A 21116-nucleotide genomic window follows, 5' to 3' on the forward strand; every position below is an offset into this window, starting at 1 on the left:
ATCCAAAAAATGCTCATATTTAAAGAAATGAAATAGGTAAACAGTGTGTCATAAATAATACATGTCACATTGAGGGCAGTGATGTAGCCAAGATTTTTTAACCTTTCTGCAGTAAATAAAAGATTTTTTCCTGAGGAGGTTTATTTGACTTTGTAAAATTTTACAGAAAATAGGAATTTATGCCATCAGCAAAATTTGAAACACCACAGTACAGTCTTTTATAAAACCACATTAAAAATATCTTTTGCACTACTATGGCATCCTTATGGTAATGTATAATCAGTCTCTTTCCCAACAAATTACAGTACTTAATTCCACTATAAGAAAATCCAAATAACAAATATTTTATGAAGTATTTATACAGAAAATACCAAATGAGATCATAGATTTCACGTTATTTTCCATTATTTCAATATGTCAAGGTGTCATAAAAACACTCATTTGATACTTAACACCTGTGTAATTGGAGACTTTAGTCTTATAAATGTAAACTTGTTATTCTTAAAGTATAAAAGCAAGGAATCAATCATTTTTCAGACTAAGCATATAGTGCGGTGTAGTACTATTGTTCTTAATGTGAACGATCAGCAAGCAAAGCATAAAAAATGCAGTATACACAGGCACATAGTGCCAACATAGCTCCAACCATGATGCTCACCTCCTGAAACACATTAATTACCAGCAAGTTATTACAAGAAACAAAGAAATATGAGTAGCATTAAATGTACGTGAACTCTTTTTGTTTCATAAATGTTAAGGCAATATGGTTACAAAACATTCTATCAAACACAATAAATATACCAAGAAGAACAAGATACTGGATACACAAGAGCAATAACTGCTTTATTTTCTTAATAGAATTTTAAAAATGTACAATATTTGTGCAAATTACAACACCCAGGAAGAATCACCCAAATTAATCTTAATTTTGTGGCTGTGGAAAAGATTGCACCAGAAATCGAGTGATTCGGGTTGCGTCTTCTTTTGTGTGACTAGAAAGGTGCTACACAAAGCTCATTACATGAAAAACTGTCTACTTGGGTGCAAACATGAATCAGTGTGTACACACGGCAGACAAGGGGGGGGGGGGGGGGGGGGGGGCAAAAAAAAATATTTATCGAAGTCAAGTGATTGTATACTTTACATCGGAACCATAAAACTTATCAATCCTTTGAATGTTTACAGTTTTATACACCAGTGTAGAACTTCCCGGAACTCTAGCAAACGAAACACAGAAAAAAAAGAAAAAAGTTTCAGGGAGATCTTTGATGTACCTTGCATACTTTCGTATTAAGAAAGTATAAATTCGAATTGAACCCAAAACAGCACATTCGTTTCCTAAGCATTGAAATCGAGATTGTGACGCGCTTTTGTAAGCAATCATGGCTCATGTCACCTGATCTCGCCAGGCATGACAGCAGAAATTCAAAGGATACGACATGTGATGTGTCGCTGTTAAGTAGTGCGAACGCACAAATAGGAAAAGTTAATGAAACTTCCTGGTAGATTAAAACTGTGTACTGGACCGAGACTTGAACTCGGGACCTTTGCCTTTTGTCGGCAAGTGCTCAACCACCTGAGCTACCCAAGCAAAAGTCCCGAGTTCGAGTCTCAGTCCAGCATACAGTTTTAAGCTGTCAATAAATTTCAGATCAGCACACACTCTGCTGCACAGTGAAAATTTCATTCAGGAAAAGTTAATGGTTTAAATTAATATATATAGCACAGCTACAAGAGACGCTAAGCTTTCACATATACTATTGCTCTTTTTGGCGCGTGTTACACTTTAAGATACATCACATAAAGGTGCCAGTAACATTTTTAACTAATGACATAAATGTCTATAATTTGTTCATCATAAGAATAAACCTGATGTAAACCTTGCACTATGTATTCTTTCATGTTTGCTGGAACCTTATCGGATTTCCGTTTCACATAGGACTGCAGCCAAGCTGTCTCGAGTAGTATCAAGTGCAATAATAAGGGTACATTTTGTGTTGTGGGTTACACGCACATCGACTTAGCGATAATGCGGGATAACAGCTTTACCAGCACATTTAACTTGGACGGCACCGGCCAGTCAGCTGGTACGGCTAGCTTGCAGTGATGAGGCCAGCTGCAGTTCACATGTAAAGAGAGTCGAGCAGAGGAGCAATACAGTTTCAAATGTCATTTAATTCTTAAGCAGAATGAAATAATACATTGCAAATCTCCCACAATACGCTCCTTAGATGACTAGACGAAAACTGCAACATGTTGTCGTTTTAACTCGTAGCCAACATACTATTTTATTACGAACAAGAATGATGAAAATTTGTGACTTAACCACTGGGTAATTTTTCTGCATAAGCTGTGTGTAACATAAGAGAGTATTGAAGGATTTCGTTGTACAGTTAAATATTGAAGCCATTGAAGGTATTACTTAGTTAGTTGTCTGGTAATCTCTTAGCTCCTTCCTGATCCGAATGCGAGAAATACATTTCAGTTCTGGAAGTGTCACCTGGTACATTGATAACGAGCCTATCATTAACAGAATCCAAGAAGCCAACAAGCGTAGCATTTTTTCTTCTTTCATGACGAGCTGTTCTATATCCCGCCAGCGTTCGGCAGTAACACGTGAAAAAGCTTTGTGTTTTCGTTCCAGTACATCTGGCAGCTTTAACGATCTTACTTCTCCGGCCAAATCCCGCAACTTGGCTCCAGATCATTTCTAATGGGTTCATATTGTAATGGTACAGTAGCAACTGTAAAAATACAGTATTTGTACGATGTGCTCGATGCTGTGAAAATGATTGTTTTTCATGTTTTACAATACTTATCTACCTTTGTTGTATAAAACGATGGACCTAGTCCACAAAAAGAGGATTTGGTTTTTCATTTTTGCCTTATAAAAATAAATTGTTATGTTTCCTTAATTTAAGCAACTCATATGAACAGTCTTTCATAAAACATCGATTATTAAGAATTTGTATTTGAAATGGAAACAGGAATTTCTCATCCAATATGTAATTAGAAACCAGAAGATGTAAACGTGTGTTATTCATAAAAAATGATAAGTTTTATAATTACAAGACATAGTATTTTTTTTTATCTCGTTCAGTTTAAAATACCTCTTACACTTACTGACTGCACTACACATTCGATGTTGGCTTTTATATCTACTAAAATACTCCGGAGGTAAAATAGTCCCCCATTCGGATCTCCGGGCGGGGACTACTCAGGAGTACATCGTTATCAGGAGAAAGAAAACTGGCGTTCTACGGATCGGAGCGTGGAATGTCAGATCCCTTAATAGGGGAGGGAGGTTAGAAAATTTAAAAAGGGAAATGGATAGGTTAAAGTTAGATATAGTGGGAATTAGTGAAGTTTGGTGGCAGGAGGAACAAGACTCCTGGTCCGGTGACTACAGGGTTATAAACACAAAATCAAATAGGGCTAATGCAGGAGTAGGTTTAATAATGAATAGGAAAATAGAAATGCGGGTAAGCTACTACAAACAGCATAGTGAACGCATTATTGTGGCCAATATACACTCCTGGAAATTGAAATAAGAACGCCGTGAATTCATTGTCCCAGGAAGGGGAAACTTTATTGACACATTCCTGGGGTCAGATACATCACATGATCACACAGACAGTACCACAGGCACATAGACACAGGCAACAGAGCATGCACAATGTCGGCACTAGTACAGTGTATATCCACCTTTCGCTGCAATGCAGGCTGCTATTCTCCCATGGAGACGATCGTAGAGATGCTGGATGTAGTCCTGTGGAACGGCTTGCCATGCCATTTCCACCTGGCGCCTCAGTTGGACCAGCGTTCGTGCTGGACGTGCAGACCGCGTGAGACGACGCTTCATCCAGTCCCAAACATGCTCAATGGGGGACAGATCCGGAGATCTTGCTGGCCAGGGTAGTTGACTTACACCTTCTAGAGCACGTTGGGTGGCACGGGATACATGCGGACGTGCATTGTCCTGTTGGAACAGCAAGTTCCCTTGCCGGTCTAGGAATGGTAGAATGATGGGTTCGATGACGGTTTGGATGTACCGTGCACCATTCAGTGTCCCCTCGACGATCACCAGAGGTGTACGGCCAGTGTAGGAGATCGCTCCCCACACCATGATGCTGGGGGTTGGCCCTGTGTGCCTCGGTCGTATGCAGTCCTGATTGTGGCGCTCACCTGCACGGCGCCAAACACGCATACGACCATCATTGGCACCAAGGCAGAAGCGACTCTCATCGCTGAAGACGACACGTCTCCATTCGTCCCTCCATTCACGCCTGTCGCGACACCACTGGAGGCGGGCTGCACGATGTTGGGGAGTGAGCGGAAGACGGCCTAACGGTGTGCGGGACCGTAGCCCAGCTTCATGGAGACGGTTGCGAATGGTCCTCGCCGATACCCCAGGAGCAACAGTGTCCCTAATTTGCTGGGAAGTGGCGGTGCGGTCCCCTACGGCACTGCGTAGGATCCTACGGTCTTGGCGTGCATCCGTGCGTCGCTGCGGTCCGGTCCCAGGTCGACGGGTACGTGCATCTTCCGCCGACCACTGGCGACAACATCGATGTACTGTGGAGACCTCACGCCCCACGTGTTGAGCAATTCGGCGGTACGTCCTCCCGGCCTCCCGCATACCCACTATACGCCCTCGCTCAAAGTCCGTCAACTGCACATGCGGTTCACGTCCACGCTGTCGCGGCATGCTACCAGTGATAAAGACTACGATGGAGCTCCGTATGCCACGGCCAACTGGCTGACACTGACGGCGGCGGTGCACAAATGCTGCGCAGCTAGCGCCATTCGACGGCCAACACTGCGGTTCCTGGTGTGTCCGCTGTGCCGTGCGTGTGATCATTGCTTGTACAGCCCTCTCGCAGTGTCCGGAACAAGTATGGTGGGTCTGACACACCGGTGTCAATGTGTTCTTTTTTCCATTTCCAGGAGTGTAGATACGAAGCTCACACCTACTACAGTAGTACAAGTTTATATGCCAACTAGCTCTGCAGATGACGAAGAAATTGAAGAAATGTATGATGAAATAAAAGAAATTATTCAGACAGTGAAGGGAGATGAAAATTTAATAGTCATGGGTGACTGGAATTCGGTAGTAGGAAAAGGGAGAGAAGGAAAGGTAGTAGGTGAATATGGACTGGGGCAAAGAAATGAAAGGGGAAGCTGCCTGGTAGAATTTTGCACATAGCACAACTTAATCATAGGTAACACTTGGTTCAAGAATCATAAAAGAAGGCTGTATACATGGAAGAAGCCTGGAGATACTAAAAGGTATCAGATAGATTATATAATGGTACGACAGAGATTTAGGAAGCAGGTTTTAAATTGTAAGACATTTCCAGGGGCAGATGTGGACTCTGACCACAATCTATTGGTTATGACCTGTAGATTAAAACTGAATAAACTGCAAAAAGGTGGGAATTTAAGGAGATGGGACCTGGATAAACTAAAAGAACCAGAGGTTGTACAGAGTTTCAGGGAGAGCATAAAGGAGCAATTGACAAGAATGGGGGAAAGAAATACAGTAGAAGAAGAATGGGTAGCTTTGAGGGATGAAGTAGTGAAGGCAGCAGAGGATCAAGTAGGTAAAAAGACCAGGGCTAGTAGAAATCCTTGGGTAACAGAAGAAATATTGAATTTACTTGATAAAAGGAGAAAATATAAAAATGCAGTAAATGAAGCAGGCAAAAAGGAATACAGACGTCTCAAAAATGAGATCGACAGGAAGTGCAAAATGGCTAAGCAGGGATGGCTAGAGGACAAATGTAAGGATGTAGAGGCTTATCTCACTAGGGGTAAGGTAGATACTGCCTACAGGAAAATTAAAGAGACCTTTGGAGAAAAGAGAACCACTTGTATGAACATCAAGAGCTCAGATGGAAACCCAGTTCTAAGCAAAGAAGGGAAAGCAGAAAGGTGGAAGGAGTATATAGAGGCTCTATACAAGGGCGATGTACTTGAGGACAATATTATAGAAATGGAAGAGGATGTAGATGAAGATGAAATGGGAGATACAATACTGCGGGAAGAGTTTGACAGAGCACTGAAAGACCTGAGTCGAAACAAGGCCCCCGGAGTAGACAACATTCCATTGGGACTACTGACGGCCTTGGGAGAGCTAGTCCTGACAAAACTCTACCATCTGGTGAGCAAGAAGTATGAGACAGGCGAAATACCCTCAGACTTCAAGAAGAATATAATAATTCCAATCCCAAAGAAAGCAGGTGTTGACAGATGTGAAAATTATCGAACAATCAGTTTAATAAGCCACAGCTGCAAAATACTAACACGAATTCTTTACAGAAGAATGGAAAAACTAGTAGAAGCTGACCTCGGGGAAGATCAGTTTGGATTCTGTAGAAATGTTGGAACACGTGAGGCAATACTGACGTTACGACTTATCTTAGAAGAAAGATTAAAGAAAGGCAAACCTACATTTCTAGCATTTGTAGACTTAGAGAAAGCTTTGGACAATGTTGAGTGGAATACTCTCTTTCAAATTCTACTGGTGGCAGGGGTAAAATATGGGGAGCGAAAGGCTATTTACAATTTGTACAGAAACCAGATGGCAGTGTTAAGTGTCGAGGGACATGAAAGGGAAGCAGTGGTTGGGAAGGGAGTAAGACAGGTTGTAGCCTTCCCCCGATGTTACTCAATCTGTATATTGAGCAAGCAGTAAAGGAAACAAAAGAAAAATTTGGGGTAGGTATTAAAATACATGGAGAAGAAATAAAAACTTTAAGGTTCGCCGATGACATTGTAATTCTGTCAGAGACAGCAAAGGACTTGGAAGAGCAGTTGAATGGAATGCACAGTGTCTTGAAAGGAGGATATAATATGAACATCAACAAAAGCAAAACGAGGATAATGGAATGTAGTCGAATTAAGTCGGGTGATGCTGAGGGAATTAGATTAGGAAATGAGACTGTTAAAGTAATAAAGGAGTTTTGCTATTTGGGGAGCAAAATATATGATGATGGTCGAAGTAGAGAGGATATAAAATGTAGACTGGCAATGGCAAGGAAAGCGTTTCCTAAGAAGAGAAATTTGTTAACATCGAGTATAAATTTAAGTGTCAGGAAGTCGTTTCTGAAAGTATTTGTATGGAGTGTAGCCATGTATGGAAGTGAAACATGGACGATAAATAGTTTGGACAAGAAGAGAATAGAAGCTTTCGAAATGTGGTGCTACAGAAGAATGCTGAAGATTAGACGGGTAGATCACATAACTAATGAGGAAGTATTGAATAGGAGTGGGGAGAAGAGAAGTTTGTGGCACAACTTGACCAGAAGAAGGGATCAGTTGGTAGGACATGTTCTGAGACATCAAGGGATCACCAATTTAGTATTGGAGGGCAGTGTGGAGGGTAAAAATCGTAGAGGGAGACCAAGAGATGAATACACTAAGCAGATTCAGAAGGATATAGGTTGCAGTTGGTAGTGGGAGATGAAGGAGCTTGCACAGGATAGATTAGCATGGAGAGCCGCATCAAACCAGTCTCAGGATTGAAGACCACAACAACAACAACAACATGTTACACACAGTTCTGGAAAGACGTTAATGCTGACTATCTCCGTAAATGTATGAAAAACATTAACAACAGCCTATGGCTTGGCAGTTTTTAACAGTGGTCCATGCACATGTTTCACTACGGAGCAGAAAGCAGCCACAGCCATTCTGATACTCTGGTTTAAGAGTGCGACAGTCAGAGCACAACGCTGCAGAGGCCATGACAGTAACCGATTTTTGACATAAAAACACTGTAGCTAAAGCACGATTAATTAAAATGTTGATGGCTGTTAATACCTTTGAATATCTTATTGTTTCATTTAAGTAACCTAGTAATATGATATCTAATACATAAGAAGGACCTACTTCCAAGTGTGTGTCAACACCAGTGTACTGTAGTGGCAACTTCTGCCATTGAATGTATCAGGATCACCAAATGTAGCGGGAAGAGGTAGAAGGAACACTACTAAAACTCGGTGAGAACTTTCCAAGTGCTCTCGTTCCTCTTGGTCTGCGACACAGGGCCCCGCAATGCTGAGGAAGCACCCCAGCGGCCCGTGCAACACACTGCTGTGTCGTGCTGGCCTTGGACAGCCGCGGAATTGTGACGGCGTCAGGGTGTGCCGACAGCTGGCTCAGTGGTCTGCATTCCTGCAGACTCAGCACTGCTCAGTGTGAGCCGCAGGTGGCCAGTTGCTGCTTCTGCTCGCCTGCATGGCTCAGATCACAGCGCCGACAAGCGCCCGTGCTCCGGCATCCCAATCAGCACTCTCACCTCGGGATGCCTCTGGTGTGCGGTGGAAGCCTGGACGACTGCCTGCGGTACTGAGCCGTGGAGTGGCCCCCCTGGCTGGCTGGATACGGACCCCACGTCGGCGTTGGGGTCGAACCAATGACCCACCGTGGACTGGAATGCTGGCGCCCCATCTGCTGCTGTGTGTAGCCGGTGGTGTGACACACCCCACTATCCAGGAGAGTTGCCACACTTGAATGAATCTTGTTAAAAAACGGCACCTATTTATACTCGGCTGTGCACCTCTGTTTTGCCGAGCACGCCACTTCGCGTCACGTACTCATAACACACTAGGTTGCCCAGTGGGCCCCTTCTGCAATATGCAAAACAGCTACGTATTATCTTTCAGCAATTTGATGGCCCTGTGGCCTCTATTCTACTTCGCAACTGTTGGTATGTGTAACTCAATGCAATCTGGCTTGCACCTGGCTGTAACTTGTGCTCAGAATATCGCACAAAACTAACTTTCCCTATCCTAAATGGTGGTGCCGCTACATTATTCCCCTCTTTGGAAAGACCCGGTCCCCGGGTCAACCCGTGATGAGCTCTCAACTTGTTTGGGTCAGCACCTATGGCATATTTCCTTACTACTAGAAAACTTAAATGTGATCTAGTGCCCTCTTAAAACCATGACATGAAACAAAACCTAAAAATTCCTTACTGGACGACCACTATTCGATCAACCCCTTACCTACTAGTCCTCAGTGTCCAACCCACTGTGACAACCCTTCATTCCCTCTTGGAATTAGCTCTCCGCCTGGTCAGAACGAAAACAACACATTCAAAGTTAAGGCTGTGATAACACTTGCCACAGAGGTGCTCAAAATGATCGTTTTTTGTCATTGCCTTTCTCTCTACTGGGCGACATGTTGAACAACCTGTTCGGCTGATATGCGCCCTCTTGCTCTATAATGAACTGGTTTACGGATCTCAACAGACCTGGCTCCAGAGTTCGATTTAACAAGGTCAAATTCTGCCTTGGCAAGAACTCTAAATAGGCTTCTCGCCAGTACAGCTGTGGCTGCATAACATTCAATTGTGTGACTCCTGCTACTGACAGGTGGAAGGTTCTTCCTATTATGTTACACTTAGATCCATTGATTAAAATTCTGCTCCCCTCGAGCTCTATATGTTTCGCTTCTGCAAATACTCCCTGTTCAAAACAACTTGCTACTACAACCAAATTCTCGTGGGTGGAGAAGATCCAATGCATCCCGACCCGTTGCAAACTCAATTTTGGCTCCACAATGTCCCTTGGACAATCTATTTCTTTCTCCCTGGCTAAAATAACTGCACGGTGCATGTGTCCCATATTTGTAGCCTCTACTCTACTTCGCGGCTGTTGGTATGTGTAACTCACTGCAACCTGGCCCGCGCCTGGCTGTAACTTGTGCTCAGAATATTGCACAAAACTAACTTTCCCTATCCTAAATGGTGGTGCCGCTACAGTACGTATGCTACAGCTTCTGACCAATCATCGCGTTTGTGTTTGTTTACTTCAGGTTTATTCTTATGATAAACAGATTATAGTCATCTGGGCTCGAAATGCTTCTAAGTGGCTGGTTCTCACGCTATTAAGTTTTAAATGAAAGTCAAACGCTCTGTGATTTAAGAAATTAATCATACATGCTCACACGTAACATAACTCATCTTGCGTAAAAAGAAATTCACTTTGAAACAATTTTAAAACCACCACTCGCAGTATTTTCTCGCGACCTGTTAGAAATAGTTTCGTTTCAGCAGTCGTCAGTGAGCGCCAGATAACACGCGTTACTGCACATGCGCAGCTACGATAACAAAGCAAGCCCGTATGTTCGAACATATACAGGAGAAACAAAAAACTAATCATAGAAATCACATGTGGACCTGATTAGCCAAATTTAGTGGTTTCTGCTACACGATATGGATCCGGTCTCTGGTACACAAGACTTTATTATGTACTTCAAATTGTCTGCCGGTTTTTGGAGTTACGAGGTTTTCACAGTTATTTTTTTGGTAGTGATGGAGAAAAGAGGCATGTAATGAGTGCACGGTAAAGAATTGAAATGAAAATGTTTAATTTGTTTTTTTTTTAAACTTACTTAAATTTGCATTATTTGTGTATTATTAAACATCTGTAAGGATACATTGTTACACATATAAAGTGAAATGAATAATTTTACATTGATCAAAAAATTGGAATCTGGATGTTAATAAATTACAGTGTTTAAAAAACATAGAAACAATGTCGTTAGCTTTAATTAAACTTTTATTACTGTTAACATTTGTGCAGTTTATTAACATTTATTTTGTTACTATTACTGCTACTATCACAGTCATAGGTGGCTGTAAACAAGTATATTTTCGGCTGCATTTTTTTTTTTAAACACGGACATGTTCTCTCATTACAAACGTGAGGCAGTGTGTCATAAAATGAATGCATATCCTTGGGAAGGGCCAGCTTTAGTTGTTGCAAATGCGTAAACTTTTCTGCGCTGATCTTTAGTGGTGAACTGTAGAGAGAGGGCACTGCAAATGACCTGGGTATGTTTGACATCCTTCTTGGAAGTGGTTCCCATGTATCGCAGAATTTCGATGTATATTACATTTTTCCGGAGGGGTCATACTTGAGACACCGGATATCAGTCACTGTAGGATCCCCAATTTTGGATCGTGACCGAATAGACGAATACAACAAGAGTTTATCATAGGACTTGAAAAACGTGTGGTCCAAATAATTGACAACATAGGTTCTAGGGCTTTGTCTTGTGGTAGCACAAACTTCTACAGCAGGAGTATAAATGTGTCTGTTTTTTAACTTCATTTCTTTGGTGGAGTGCATATAATTACACTCCATTTGAGTGTGACCTTTCTCCAGAAATTTTTGCACTATTGTAATGCCTTTCTGATTGGCGAGGTGACTCATGACTGAGTTTCGATTCTGGTACGTGCATCCGTCGCTATAGAAAATAGCTTCTGAATCATTTTGGGCGTATGTTTCTATAAAATGCACGAGTATACTGGCAAATTCCCAAGCTGTTAGCCCACCTTCACTCTAGTGCTAAAGATAACTATAACCATCGTTACTTTTTAAATCATAGATGGTAAAGTTGTGGACCTTCAGTTTATTTTTATAGTACAGTGCAGATGCTTTTAGTCTGGGAGAAAGCAGAAGTGCTTGAAGGTCCATTGTAAGCGCTCTAGCTCATCCTAATTTATCACTATTTTTCGCTTCCCTTGCCTCAGTTTTTCGGGCCATATGCAAAGAGTATTCATTGTCTGAGAGATTGCCTGCCTAGTGAGAACAAAGATCGCACTGGTCCTTTGTAGGCGAAAATAAGTTAAGATTATTTTCATCGAATACCTCGCAGAACTGTTTGTAAGCAGCTGGGATTTCTCCTATTTTCTTGCAAAGTTGTATATATTCCCTATATAGTTCTGATTTACTCTGCCAGTTAGGTTCCAAGTAGAGTTTTGTGGAAGAACGACGGCAGTAATGTGATTCCAGTTTCGGCAACTCTGCAAAAAAAAAAAAAAAATATCTGATGCTGATTGTCGTCCACCAGAAACTTTCGTTGGTCTCTCCAGCATTTGAGGCCCTTCTGCAAGCGTTCTTCCTGATGCACTAGATGCCCATGTTCTGACACTCCATTCGTCTAAGCACAAATTATTCAGAAAACGTTAAGTCTCGCAGACCGTTTTCCTCTCTTCTTCTATTACAAAATTGTAATATACTGTGTTAGAAAGGTGAGATTTATTAGATTCTGAACTATTTCTGCGTCTTTTAACTGGAACGTAGTAGACATGGCTTCTAACAAAAAAATTTCTTTCACCCCAAGACATATCCTGCCAGAAATGATTAAATATTAGCTGTCTCTGCTCTTCTGTAATAGCCTTGCAATTCCTGTTCCGATCTAAGGAAGAATGTTTACAAGTACATCGTGGTTTCATTTCCCTCCTACTTCTGCTCATTGTTGGTCTCTTTTTGCCAAATTCATCTTTTTGCATTCCTAAATAATACTGACCCCTTATACGTTTTTCTTTCTGCAAACTTTGAAGTGATTGATTGCTTTTCCTTTTACGGCACTGCTTAGTACTTTTTACTCCCACATCAACTTCGTCATCGTCGTCTTCCGTGCTGCTGTTACTGCTATGGTCATGCCACTGGAGATATCATCCTCGCTGCTGTGTTCGAAAAGAATTTCAAACTCAGAAGTGGAATTTGCCTCTCTATTGGCTTCTTTTTCTGCATTATCTGTAGTGTAAATAATGATATCAATAATATTTAAATAATTTAATCACCTCAACTCCCAAACAAGGATCTTAACTTGATGTTACAACAATATTAACGACGGTTTACCCTCAATTTTGTAGGTCGACTCTGTCCTTTGGTGCAGGACAAGGAGGAATCTGACTAGAATCTTCTTCCGGTGATTTTATATGATATGATCGGTTGTAGGCTCGTTTCACAAGGTGAAGAGTGAATTTAATCTTTTTACCCATAGCTAAAAACAAAGCAGTTACTGTAGAATGTATAGGATTCTGTTCAGTTCTAAAATTAGAACCTCGCTTGTACCGAGTGCAGTCTGCTTTACGCGCGATGAAAAACTCGTAAGTCAACATTGTATTTAACGAGATCATTATTAATTCTGTAAATTAAAATACAATACATAAATACCTAGAAATACTAACACGTATCTGTAGCAATAAAGCAGTGTAGAGTCTGTCAGTCAAAAAGGTTACTATCACATCAAAAAGCGTTTTAATCTCGGCGCATGTGTCCGCCCTGCACACTAACAATGGCGATTACAGGAGATGCGAGGTTTACAGCACAAACAACATATCACGGGAGATGTGAATTTTTCATTATTGCCGCTGGATGGCGACACCGTTCAACTCGAAGAAGCAAGGTTTCAACAGGCTATGTGCCGTGACATAATTGTCTACATTTGGTAATGGAGTTACGAGGTTTTCATTGCCTAGCGACGATATAAACCTTACAACACAATGATCGGACAGAAGCCGCAGCACACGTACACTAGTGTTATTACGCTCTTTGCGAGTAGATCCCACTTATGTATTAGATATCTTATTACTAAGCTATGTTAAATGGAACTATAAGAATTCAAATGTATTACCAGCCATCGACGTTTTTCTTACTCACGCTTTAGCTACGTAGTTTTTATTTCAAAAATTGTGTACAGTCACAGTCTCTGTAACGTTGTGCTCTGATTGTCGCGCTGTTAATGCGCAGTACGAAATGGCTGAGGCTAAGCGTGGAAAACGGTTAAAAATTGCAGAGAAATGGGCTGTTCTTAATGTTTTTCATAAATTTACGGAGGTAGTCGGCTCTGAAGGTTTCCCAGTGGTGCATAAACAGCAGTTGATTGATTTTCTCATTGAACGTGTAGCGCAGTCCGTAGCGTAAAGGAATGTGAAAACAATGCGGTTATACGAGCGTAGGTTTAAATCTCCCTAATATCGTTTTTCTTTTTTTTTCGTTCAATTTTTAAATACCTACATCTCGTAATTATAAAACTCATCATCATTTTTTATGAATAATGCACGTCTTCTTGTTTCTAATTACATATTGGAATTCTTGTTTCCATTTCTAACACAAATTCTTAGTTAACGATGTTTTGTGAAAGACTGCTCGTAAAAGTTTTTTAGATTAAGAAAACGTAAGTTTAAATTTTTAAGGCAAAAATGAAAAACCAAATCCTCTTTATTTGGAGTATGTCCATCGTTTGCACCACAGAGGTAGATAAGTATCGTAGAAACGTGAAAGACAATCATTTTCACAGCATCGAGCACATCATAACAAATGCTGCGTTTTTACATTTGCTACTGTAACATTACAATATGAACCCAACAGATCTGATCTGGAACAAAGCTGCGGGATATGGCCCGAAAAGTAACAAGGCTTAAGTTGCAAGAGGTACTGGAACTAACGCACGTAGCCTTTACACACGCCACTGCCTGCCGAACGCTGGCGGGATATAAAACGGCTCGCCATAAAAGAAGAAAAAATGGTACGCCTGTTGGCTTCGTGGATTCTGTTGTTAATAGGATCGTTATCAACGTATCTGGAACCGCGCGACCGCTGGTTCGAATCCTGCCTTGGGCATGTAAGTGTGCGATGTCCTTAGGTTAGCTAGGTTTAAGTAGTTCTAAGTTCTAGGGAACTGATGACCTCAGACGTTAAGTCCCATAGTGCTCAGAGCCATTTGAACCTTTACCGGTTGTCCCGGGACGATAACATCCTGGATTAATGCAAGTGTCACTATTCAATGTCAGTATTAAACAGTGCAATATCAACATACAAATGAGTTTAGATGGGGTCAGAAGGAAGATTCTTCAAGCTGTGTCAGATCCTAATATTTGAGCTTATAAAAGTAGGTTGCTACAATATGTACAACTTTGCTTCCGCCGATTTTTACCAAACATCTGAGGCTTTAATGAAACAAATTGGTTACACTTGTATCATTCAAAGTATTTTCCATCGCTGGTCACAACTTTCTCCCATCTTTCGTGCAGTGTACGAATCACACGTCGAAAAAATTGTTCATCTTTTGAAGTGATCCACGAATCGATCCAATTCCTGACTTCTTCATGAGATCGGAAGTGTTGATCAGCCAGGCCATGCGCCTTTGATCTAAACAGGTGATAATCAGAGTGAGCAATGTCTGGAGAATACGGCGGGTGAGGTAGGACTTCCGATTTTAACATTTCCAAGAACATTTTGACCACTTTTGCAACATGGGTTCGAGCGCTGTCGCGCTGTAAAATCACTTTATCGTGCCTCTCGCTGTATTGCGACCGTTTGTCTTTTAATGTTCTGCTCGGAAGCATTAATTGCGTTCTATAACGAGCACCTGCGATTGTTTCAGTTGGTTTTAACACTTCATAGTACACGACGCTGAGCTGGTCCCACCAAATGCAGAGCATGATTTTGGAGCCGTGTATATTGGGCTTGGCTGTCGACGTGGAAGCATGGCCCCATGATATTTTGCATTTAGGGTTATGGTAATGAACCCATTTTTCGTCCCCAGTCACAAATCGATGCACAAAGCCCTTCCATTTTTGTCCCTGAAGCAACTGTTCACAAACACCGTTCAGTGTCTCTTGGTTTCAGCCTTCTTTCTTAATCATGCCCATAGCCTTGAGACGTTTTGAAATGGTTGCTGTGTCACTCCCACTAATTGTACCAATTCTTCTTGACTTTGACGTGAGTCTTTACACAGCAAAGACTCTAATTCTGCATCTTCGAAAACATTCTCTCATCCACCACCATGCCTGTCTACGACGTTAAAATCGCCGTTCTTGAAGTGTTGAAATCACTCACGACACGTTCTTTCACTAATAGCGTCCTTACCATAAGTACTTGAGAGCATTTGATAAGACTCAGACACTGTTTTCTTCATACTGAAACATAACAGTAACACCTCCTACAAATGACGAGAATTAGGCTCATAAATTGACATTTTCAATAAAGAACAACTTTATGATGCAAACACAAATCGACAAATGTTTGAATGAGGTTATGTTGACCGATATCAAAGCTAACTGCCTAACGTCTGCAATCTGTTTCTTCAGACCGCTACTTACCGTTGTCACCACCTATCGGCAAACGGCGGAAGCAAAGTTGTACACTTTGTACAACAGAAAGTCCACAAGGAATCAGCAGCAATGTAGAAAGGATAGGCTGCTACTCACCATATAGGTACAGCATTGAGCCACACACAGGCACAATGAAATGGACTGCTGAAATACTAAAACCTTTTGGACAAAGTTCTTCTGCAGTAGAAAACACGCATTCACACAAGCACACCTCGCACACACATGGCCACAATCTCAGAACCTAGAGCCTGCTGTATATGCTCTGCTGTGTGAAACTTTGCTGCAGAGTGAAACTTTCTTTGTGAAACATCCCCCAGGCAATGGCTAAGCCATGTCTCTGAAATATCGTTTCTGTCATGAGTGCTAGTCCTGCAAGTTTTGCAAAAGAGCTTCTGAAACGTTTGGAAGGCAGGAGGTGAAGTACCTCCAGAAGTGAAGCTGTGAGGATGGATCATGAGTTACACTTGGGTAGCTCAGTTGGTAGGGGCACTTGCGCACGAAAGGCAAAGGTCTTGAGTTCGAGTCTCATTGTGGTACACAGTTTTAATCTGCCATGAAGTTTCATATCAGTGCACATTCCACTGCAGAGTGAAAATTTCATTCTGGAAATATCTTACCTATAAGCTGAATAAATGTGTCCAGTGCATGTTGAACTTATTGGTAACAGTCACAAATATTTTTCAAATGAAAAAAGGTTGTGTACAAACTTAATAATATGGGTGCCTGTCTGTCAGGGACCTGTCTGAAGAATCTGCAGACAAACCATTAGTTGCGATTGTTTAACGAGCAAAATCAAAAGAGTATTCAGATGATGAGAAATGCATAATGGTCGTTTTGAAGTCCAAACAACTTAGGAAGTGACATCGCAACCCACAGTAGGTTTGCTGTGGATAAACTGCCAGCATAACCATACAGTGCCAACAAGCAGCAGTAACAGTCCACGCCGCATCGCGAGAAACCCTGCAAATGGTAGCATCGACTGTGTGGTGGTGACAGCAGCACAGCAGCTCACCGGATCCACCATAAATCTTCTTTTGGGAAGCAGCAGGACTTCAACAGATGAGTATAAATGATGCACAATGAACTGTCTTAGGTAGAAGTGTGTTTCGTGTCTTGTGTTGTGTTTAGTGAGAATTTAAAAACAAATAAACAGGGGAAGATTGTGTTAATGAAGTTCTCATTGTCTGTAAATTTTCAGATACTGAAATCCGTGAAGGTGCACTAAATAGTTCTGAAACGAATATGGATCCTGTATATTTAATTCTGCAAGCTTTGGTGAAAATGAATGGTAAATTAAATGAAATTAAACTGAATATAAAAGATCAAGAAACTGAAGTTCAGAAGGACATCCAATCAATGGGAAGTACTTTGTGTATGGTAGGAAGTGACGAAAACATACTGAAGTCAGAGAGAGAAAGCAACTCAAGCAAATGCATAAGATTGAATGGCAAGATAGGGGTAAGATAAAGAGGACAGCTAGCAAGTCAAGTTCCATGTTAGAGCAAGATAAAGATGCATATTTGCAGCAGCCAAGTAATTTGAATGTATGCTTGAGAGTGAAAGTATCGGGGATTAATGCACATACTTAATGGCAAAGTTGACAGCGATTCATGTGAAGATGTAGCAGATTTTTTTTTCTTTAATAATGTAGAAAATGATGAGATCTTTCCTAGCGAAATCAGATGCAACAATTGGGAACAGTGAGGATGATGTGAAACCATGAGATTTAGATCAACTGCCATCTAACTACATTTAATGAAAGACTGTCAACAAGTAAAAATAACAATACACTGTAATATTACGTGCAACTGAGGAAGAAATAACTACAAAAGCTGAAGATGTTTCTACTTATAATATCACTTTATTTCTTGTTTCAACATTACTTATACTATGGGCAGCACCCATGTGTTAAAATAGTGACAGAAAAAGTCAAAGCCATCCTTAAAACACAGTTCAGTATATGGTCAGAAATACAATGAGGTGGCAAAAGTCACGGAATAGTGATATGCAGATATACAGATGACAGTTGTATCAAAGAATGTAAAATACAAGATGAAATGTAACAATATAATGAAAAGGATAGTTGCTACTCACCACGTAGCATAGCAGAGATGCTGAGTCACAGAAAGGCACAACAGGAGTGCCAGAAAGATTTCGGCCAACAAGATCTTTGCCAAAAGTAGACACCCTCCCCCCCCCCCCCACACACACACATACACATAGACTGACTTCAGTCATGTGTGTGTGTGTGTGTGTGTGTGTGTGTGTGTGTGTGTGTGTGTGTGTGTGTGTGTGTGTGTCCGTTGTCTCCTTTTGACAAAGGCCTTGTGGGCCGAAAGCTAAATTTCTGACAGTCTTATTGTTGTGCCTTTCTCCACCATTTGATGGCAGTAGTATCACGAATGCAAGGTACAAAAGGGCAGTGCATAGGCAGGCAGTCATTTGTACTAAGGTGATTCATGTGAAAACACTTCTGATGTGATTATGGCCGCATGACGGGAGTTAACAGACTCTGGATGTGGAATGGAAGTTGCTGCTAGACACATTTCCATTTCGGAAATAGTTAGTGAATTCTATATTCTGAGATCCACAGTGTCAAGAGTGTGCCAAGAATACCAAATTTTCAAGCATTACCTCTTACCACAGGCAATGCAGTGATCGACAGCCTTCAGTTAGCGATCGAGAGCAGCGGTGTTTGTGTAGATCTGTCAGTGGTAACAGACAAGCAACACTGCATGAAATACCCACTGAAATCAAGGAATGTATGTGTTAGGACAGTGCAACAAAATTTGGCACCAGTGGGCTATGGCATCAGACAACTGATACAAGTGCCTTTCCTAACAGTACAAGACCACCTGCAGCACCTCCCCTGAACTCGTGACCATATCTGTTGGACCCTAAACACCTGCAAAACTGTGGCCTGTTCAAACAACTCTCGATTTCAGTTGGTAAGTGCTGATGATAGGGTCTGAGTGTGGCACAGACCCCACGAAGCCATAGACCCAAGTAGTCAACAAAGAACTGAAAGCTGGCAATGGCTCCATAATGGTGCACGCTGTGTTTCCATGGAAAGGACTGGGTTCTGGTTATGTTCGGCTACTTGAAGACAATTTGCAGCCATTCATGGACTTCATGTTCCCACAAAGATGGACTTTTCAAGGATGACAATATGGCGCATCACCAGGCACAATTACTTACAGTTGGTTTGAAGAACATTCTGGACAATTCAAGCGAATGATTTGATTTGGCTTCCCATGTCACCCAATATGAATCCCGTCAAACATAATCGAGATCAGTTCATGCATAAAATAATGCAAGGGCAACACTTTTATTATTATGGACAGCTATAGAGGCGGTATCACTCAATATTTCCCTGCAGGGGCTTCCAGTGACTTCTTGAATCTATGCTGAGTCAAGTTACTGCACCACACCAAGCAAAAAGAGGTCCGACACACTATTACAAGGTATCCCATTACTTTTTTCACCTCAATGTATATTTTATTGTATATGGTGTAGAGAACACACCCCCAGGTACCTGGTAGATGTGAACTAAGGCAGGGAGTTAGGAAGGGGCTTCAAGAGCAAGTAGTGCTCACTTTGTGTTTGGCTGCCATAAGGGCAACATCTGTTCTACAAGATCATACCTATGAGTTACATAGATGAGTACAAGTTCAATGCATATGGAACATTTATTTCATCCAATCAGTGTACAACAGCTGTGATGCAATGGAGTGCATCGTTGGCTGTAGTGTTCTTAGAGCTCGTTTAGTTATCATACTGCTGCCGTGGACATACCAACTGTTGTGGTGCAGTTTGATTACTCTGCCTGCCGATTCCATCTGTTGTTTATCTCATGTCCCTGACTGCCGGCATTTCTTGTTCAACTTGCAATCTGTCGCATCTAATCCAGATCACATTAGTAATCTGGTAGGTGACTAGTTTTGTGCATTCTGATGCAGCTGGACCGAAATGCTTGTAGTATCAGAAAATATTATTAATGTTGTCCCCATATCATAGTAATCTTGGTGGTTTAGGACTGCATTGTGTTGAGATCATAGCTGTTCGCTATGTTCTCCCCGTGCTGCTGTGCTCGAAGATATCTGGCCAGCATCTCAACTGCAGTGCATGAATTCCGGATCTCTTTGGAAAAGCTTGGTGGGTGGTGGGACATGATGGCTGCACAGTCCAGTGTCATCTCTTCGGGTGTGTTCAGCTTCACCTAGTGGGGTCAGCTGGCACATCATCTGCCAAAAATGTCATAGTAACTTTTACTAGCAACTCTAATTTTGTGTATATTCTATCGGCCAGTCTTAGAAACGTGTCTGTTGATTAATCACCGGGCACTACCAATGCTATTTTCAATTGTTATGGCAGCTACTATGCCAAATATGCTATAGCAAATTGTCCAAAACTGTAATTGTGTCTATCACACTTCGTAGCTCCCACCAAAATCCAGAATGAACCACTTCTCTGACCCTTTTGTCTGCGAATTTGGTGCAGCAAGAAATTAATTCAGTTTCTAAACCATGGTAAACTTGATGATATGGTGAGTGCACAATAGTGTTTGACACCAATGCTGTTGCCTGCTGATGTAAATTGCTGATCACTAGCATAAATTGTTCATGACTGGTTTTTGAAAATATTTCCCGTGCTCACAAACCACAGTCATGGATGGTCGAGCATAACCAGTGGGGTCATAACTGCAAATGTGGTACAGAAAAACTGACTGACAGGCAGATTATTGATCCTGAGGGCAGTCACAACCCGCAAGAAAACACTGGAATAATCAATATTTTCAGATCTGGCTTAACATCACTTCTTGGCAAAGTGAAAATATCAAACACATGGTGGTGCACATTGGCACTGTTCCCTGCATTCACAGAACTGATGTGGGGTGGAGATCTGTTTTAGGATTCAGCTCTTTGCACCAGAGTGCATTCACTTTTTTTCCACTGCAGGAACGAAGAGCTCAAAAACCTGGATTTTGTTGCAAATATCTCCAGTCTCATCATTAATGATGCACAACTTCTTGTGAGTATCTGTTATTGTTGCAGTGATCTATTTAACTATCCACAAAATTAACTGTTCACACTTATACTTGTTTCTCTATTGTCAGGGTCACATATCATATGCATAATGCATACATTCCACATAAACAATGTTCACAAAACTAAAGTGTACAGAATTACTTTTTATT

At 41.4% G+C, this 21116-nt stretch overlaps 1 protein-coding gene across 6 annotated transcripts in view; it reads right to left on the bottom strand.

Annotated features, from left to right (window-relative positions):
* Positions 1 to 260: 260 nt before the first annotated feature.
* LOC126277938 (triple QxxK/R motif-containing protein-like) overlaps positions 261 to 21116 on the bottom strand; it is a 47564-nt gene continuing 26708 nt past the window's right edge. For all 6 annotated transcript variants that reach the window (XR_007550625.1, XM_049977528.1, XM_049977531.1 and 3 more), the window contains one exon: positions 261 to 661. Coding sequence is in view for 5 of the 6 variants with exons in the window: in XM_049977528.1 (XP_049833485.1) it covers positions 572 to 661 (90 nt within the window). In the remaining variant the exon portion in view is untranslated. The remainder of the gene's footprint in view (positions 662 to 21116) is intronic.

Source organism: Schistocerca gregaria, chromosome 6, assembly GCF_023897955.1.
Source record: "Schistocerca gregaria isolate iqSchGreg1 chromosome 6, iqSchGreg1.2, whole genome shotgun sequence".
NCBI classification, from domain to species: Eukaryota; Metazoa; Arthropoda; class Insecta; order Orthoptera; family Acrididae; genus Schistocerca; species Schistocerca gregaria.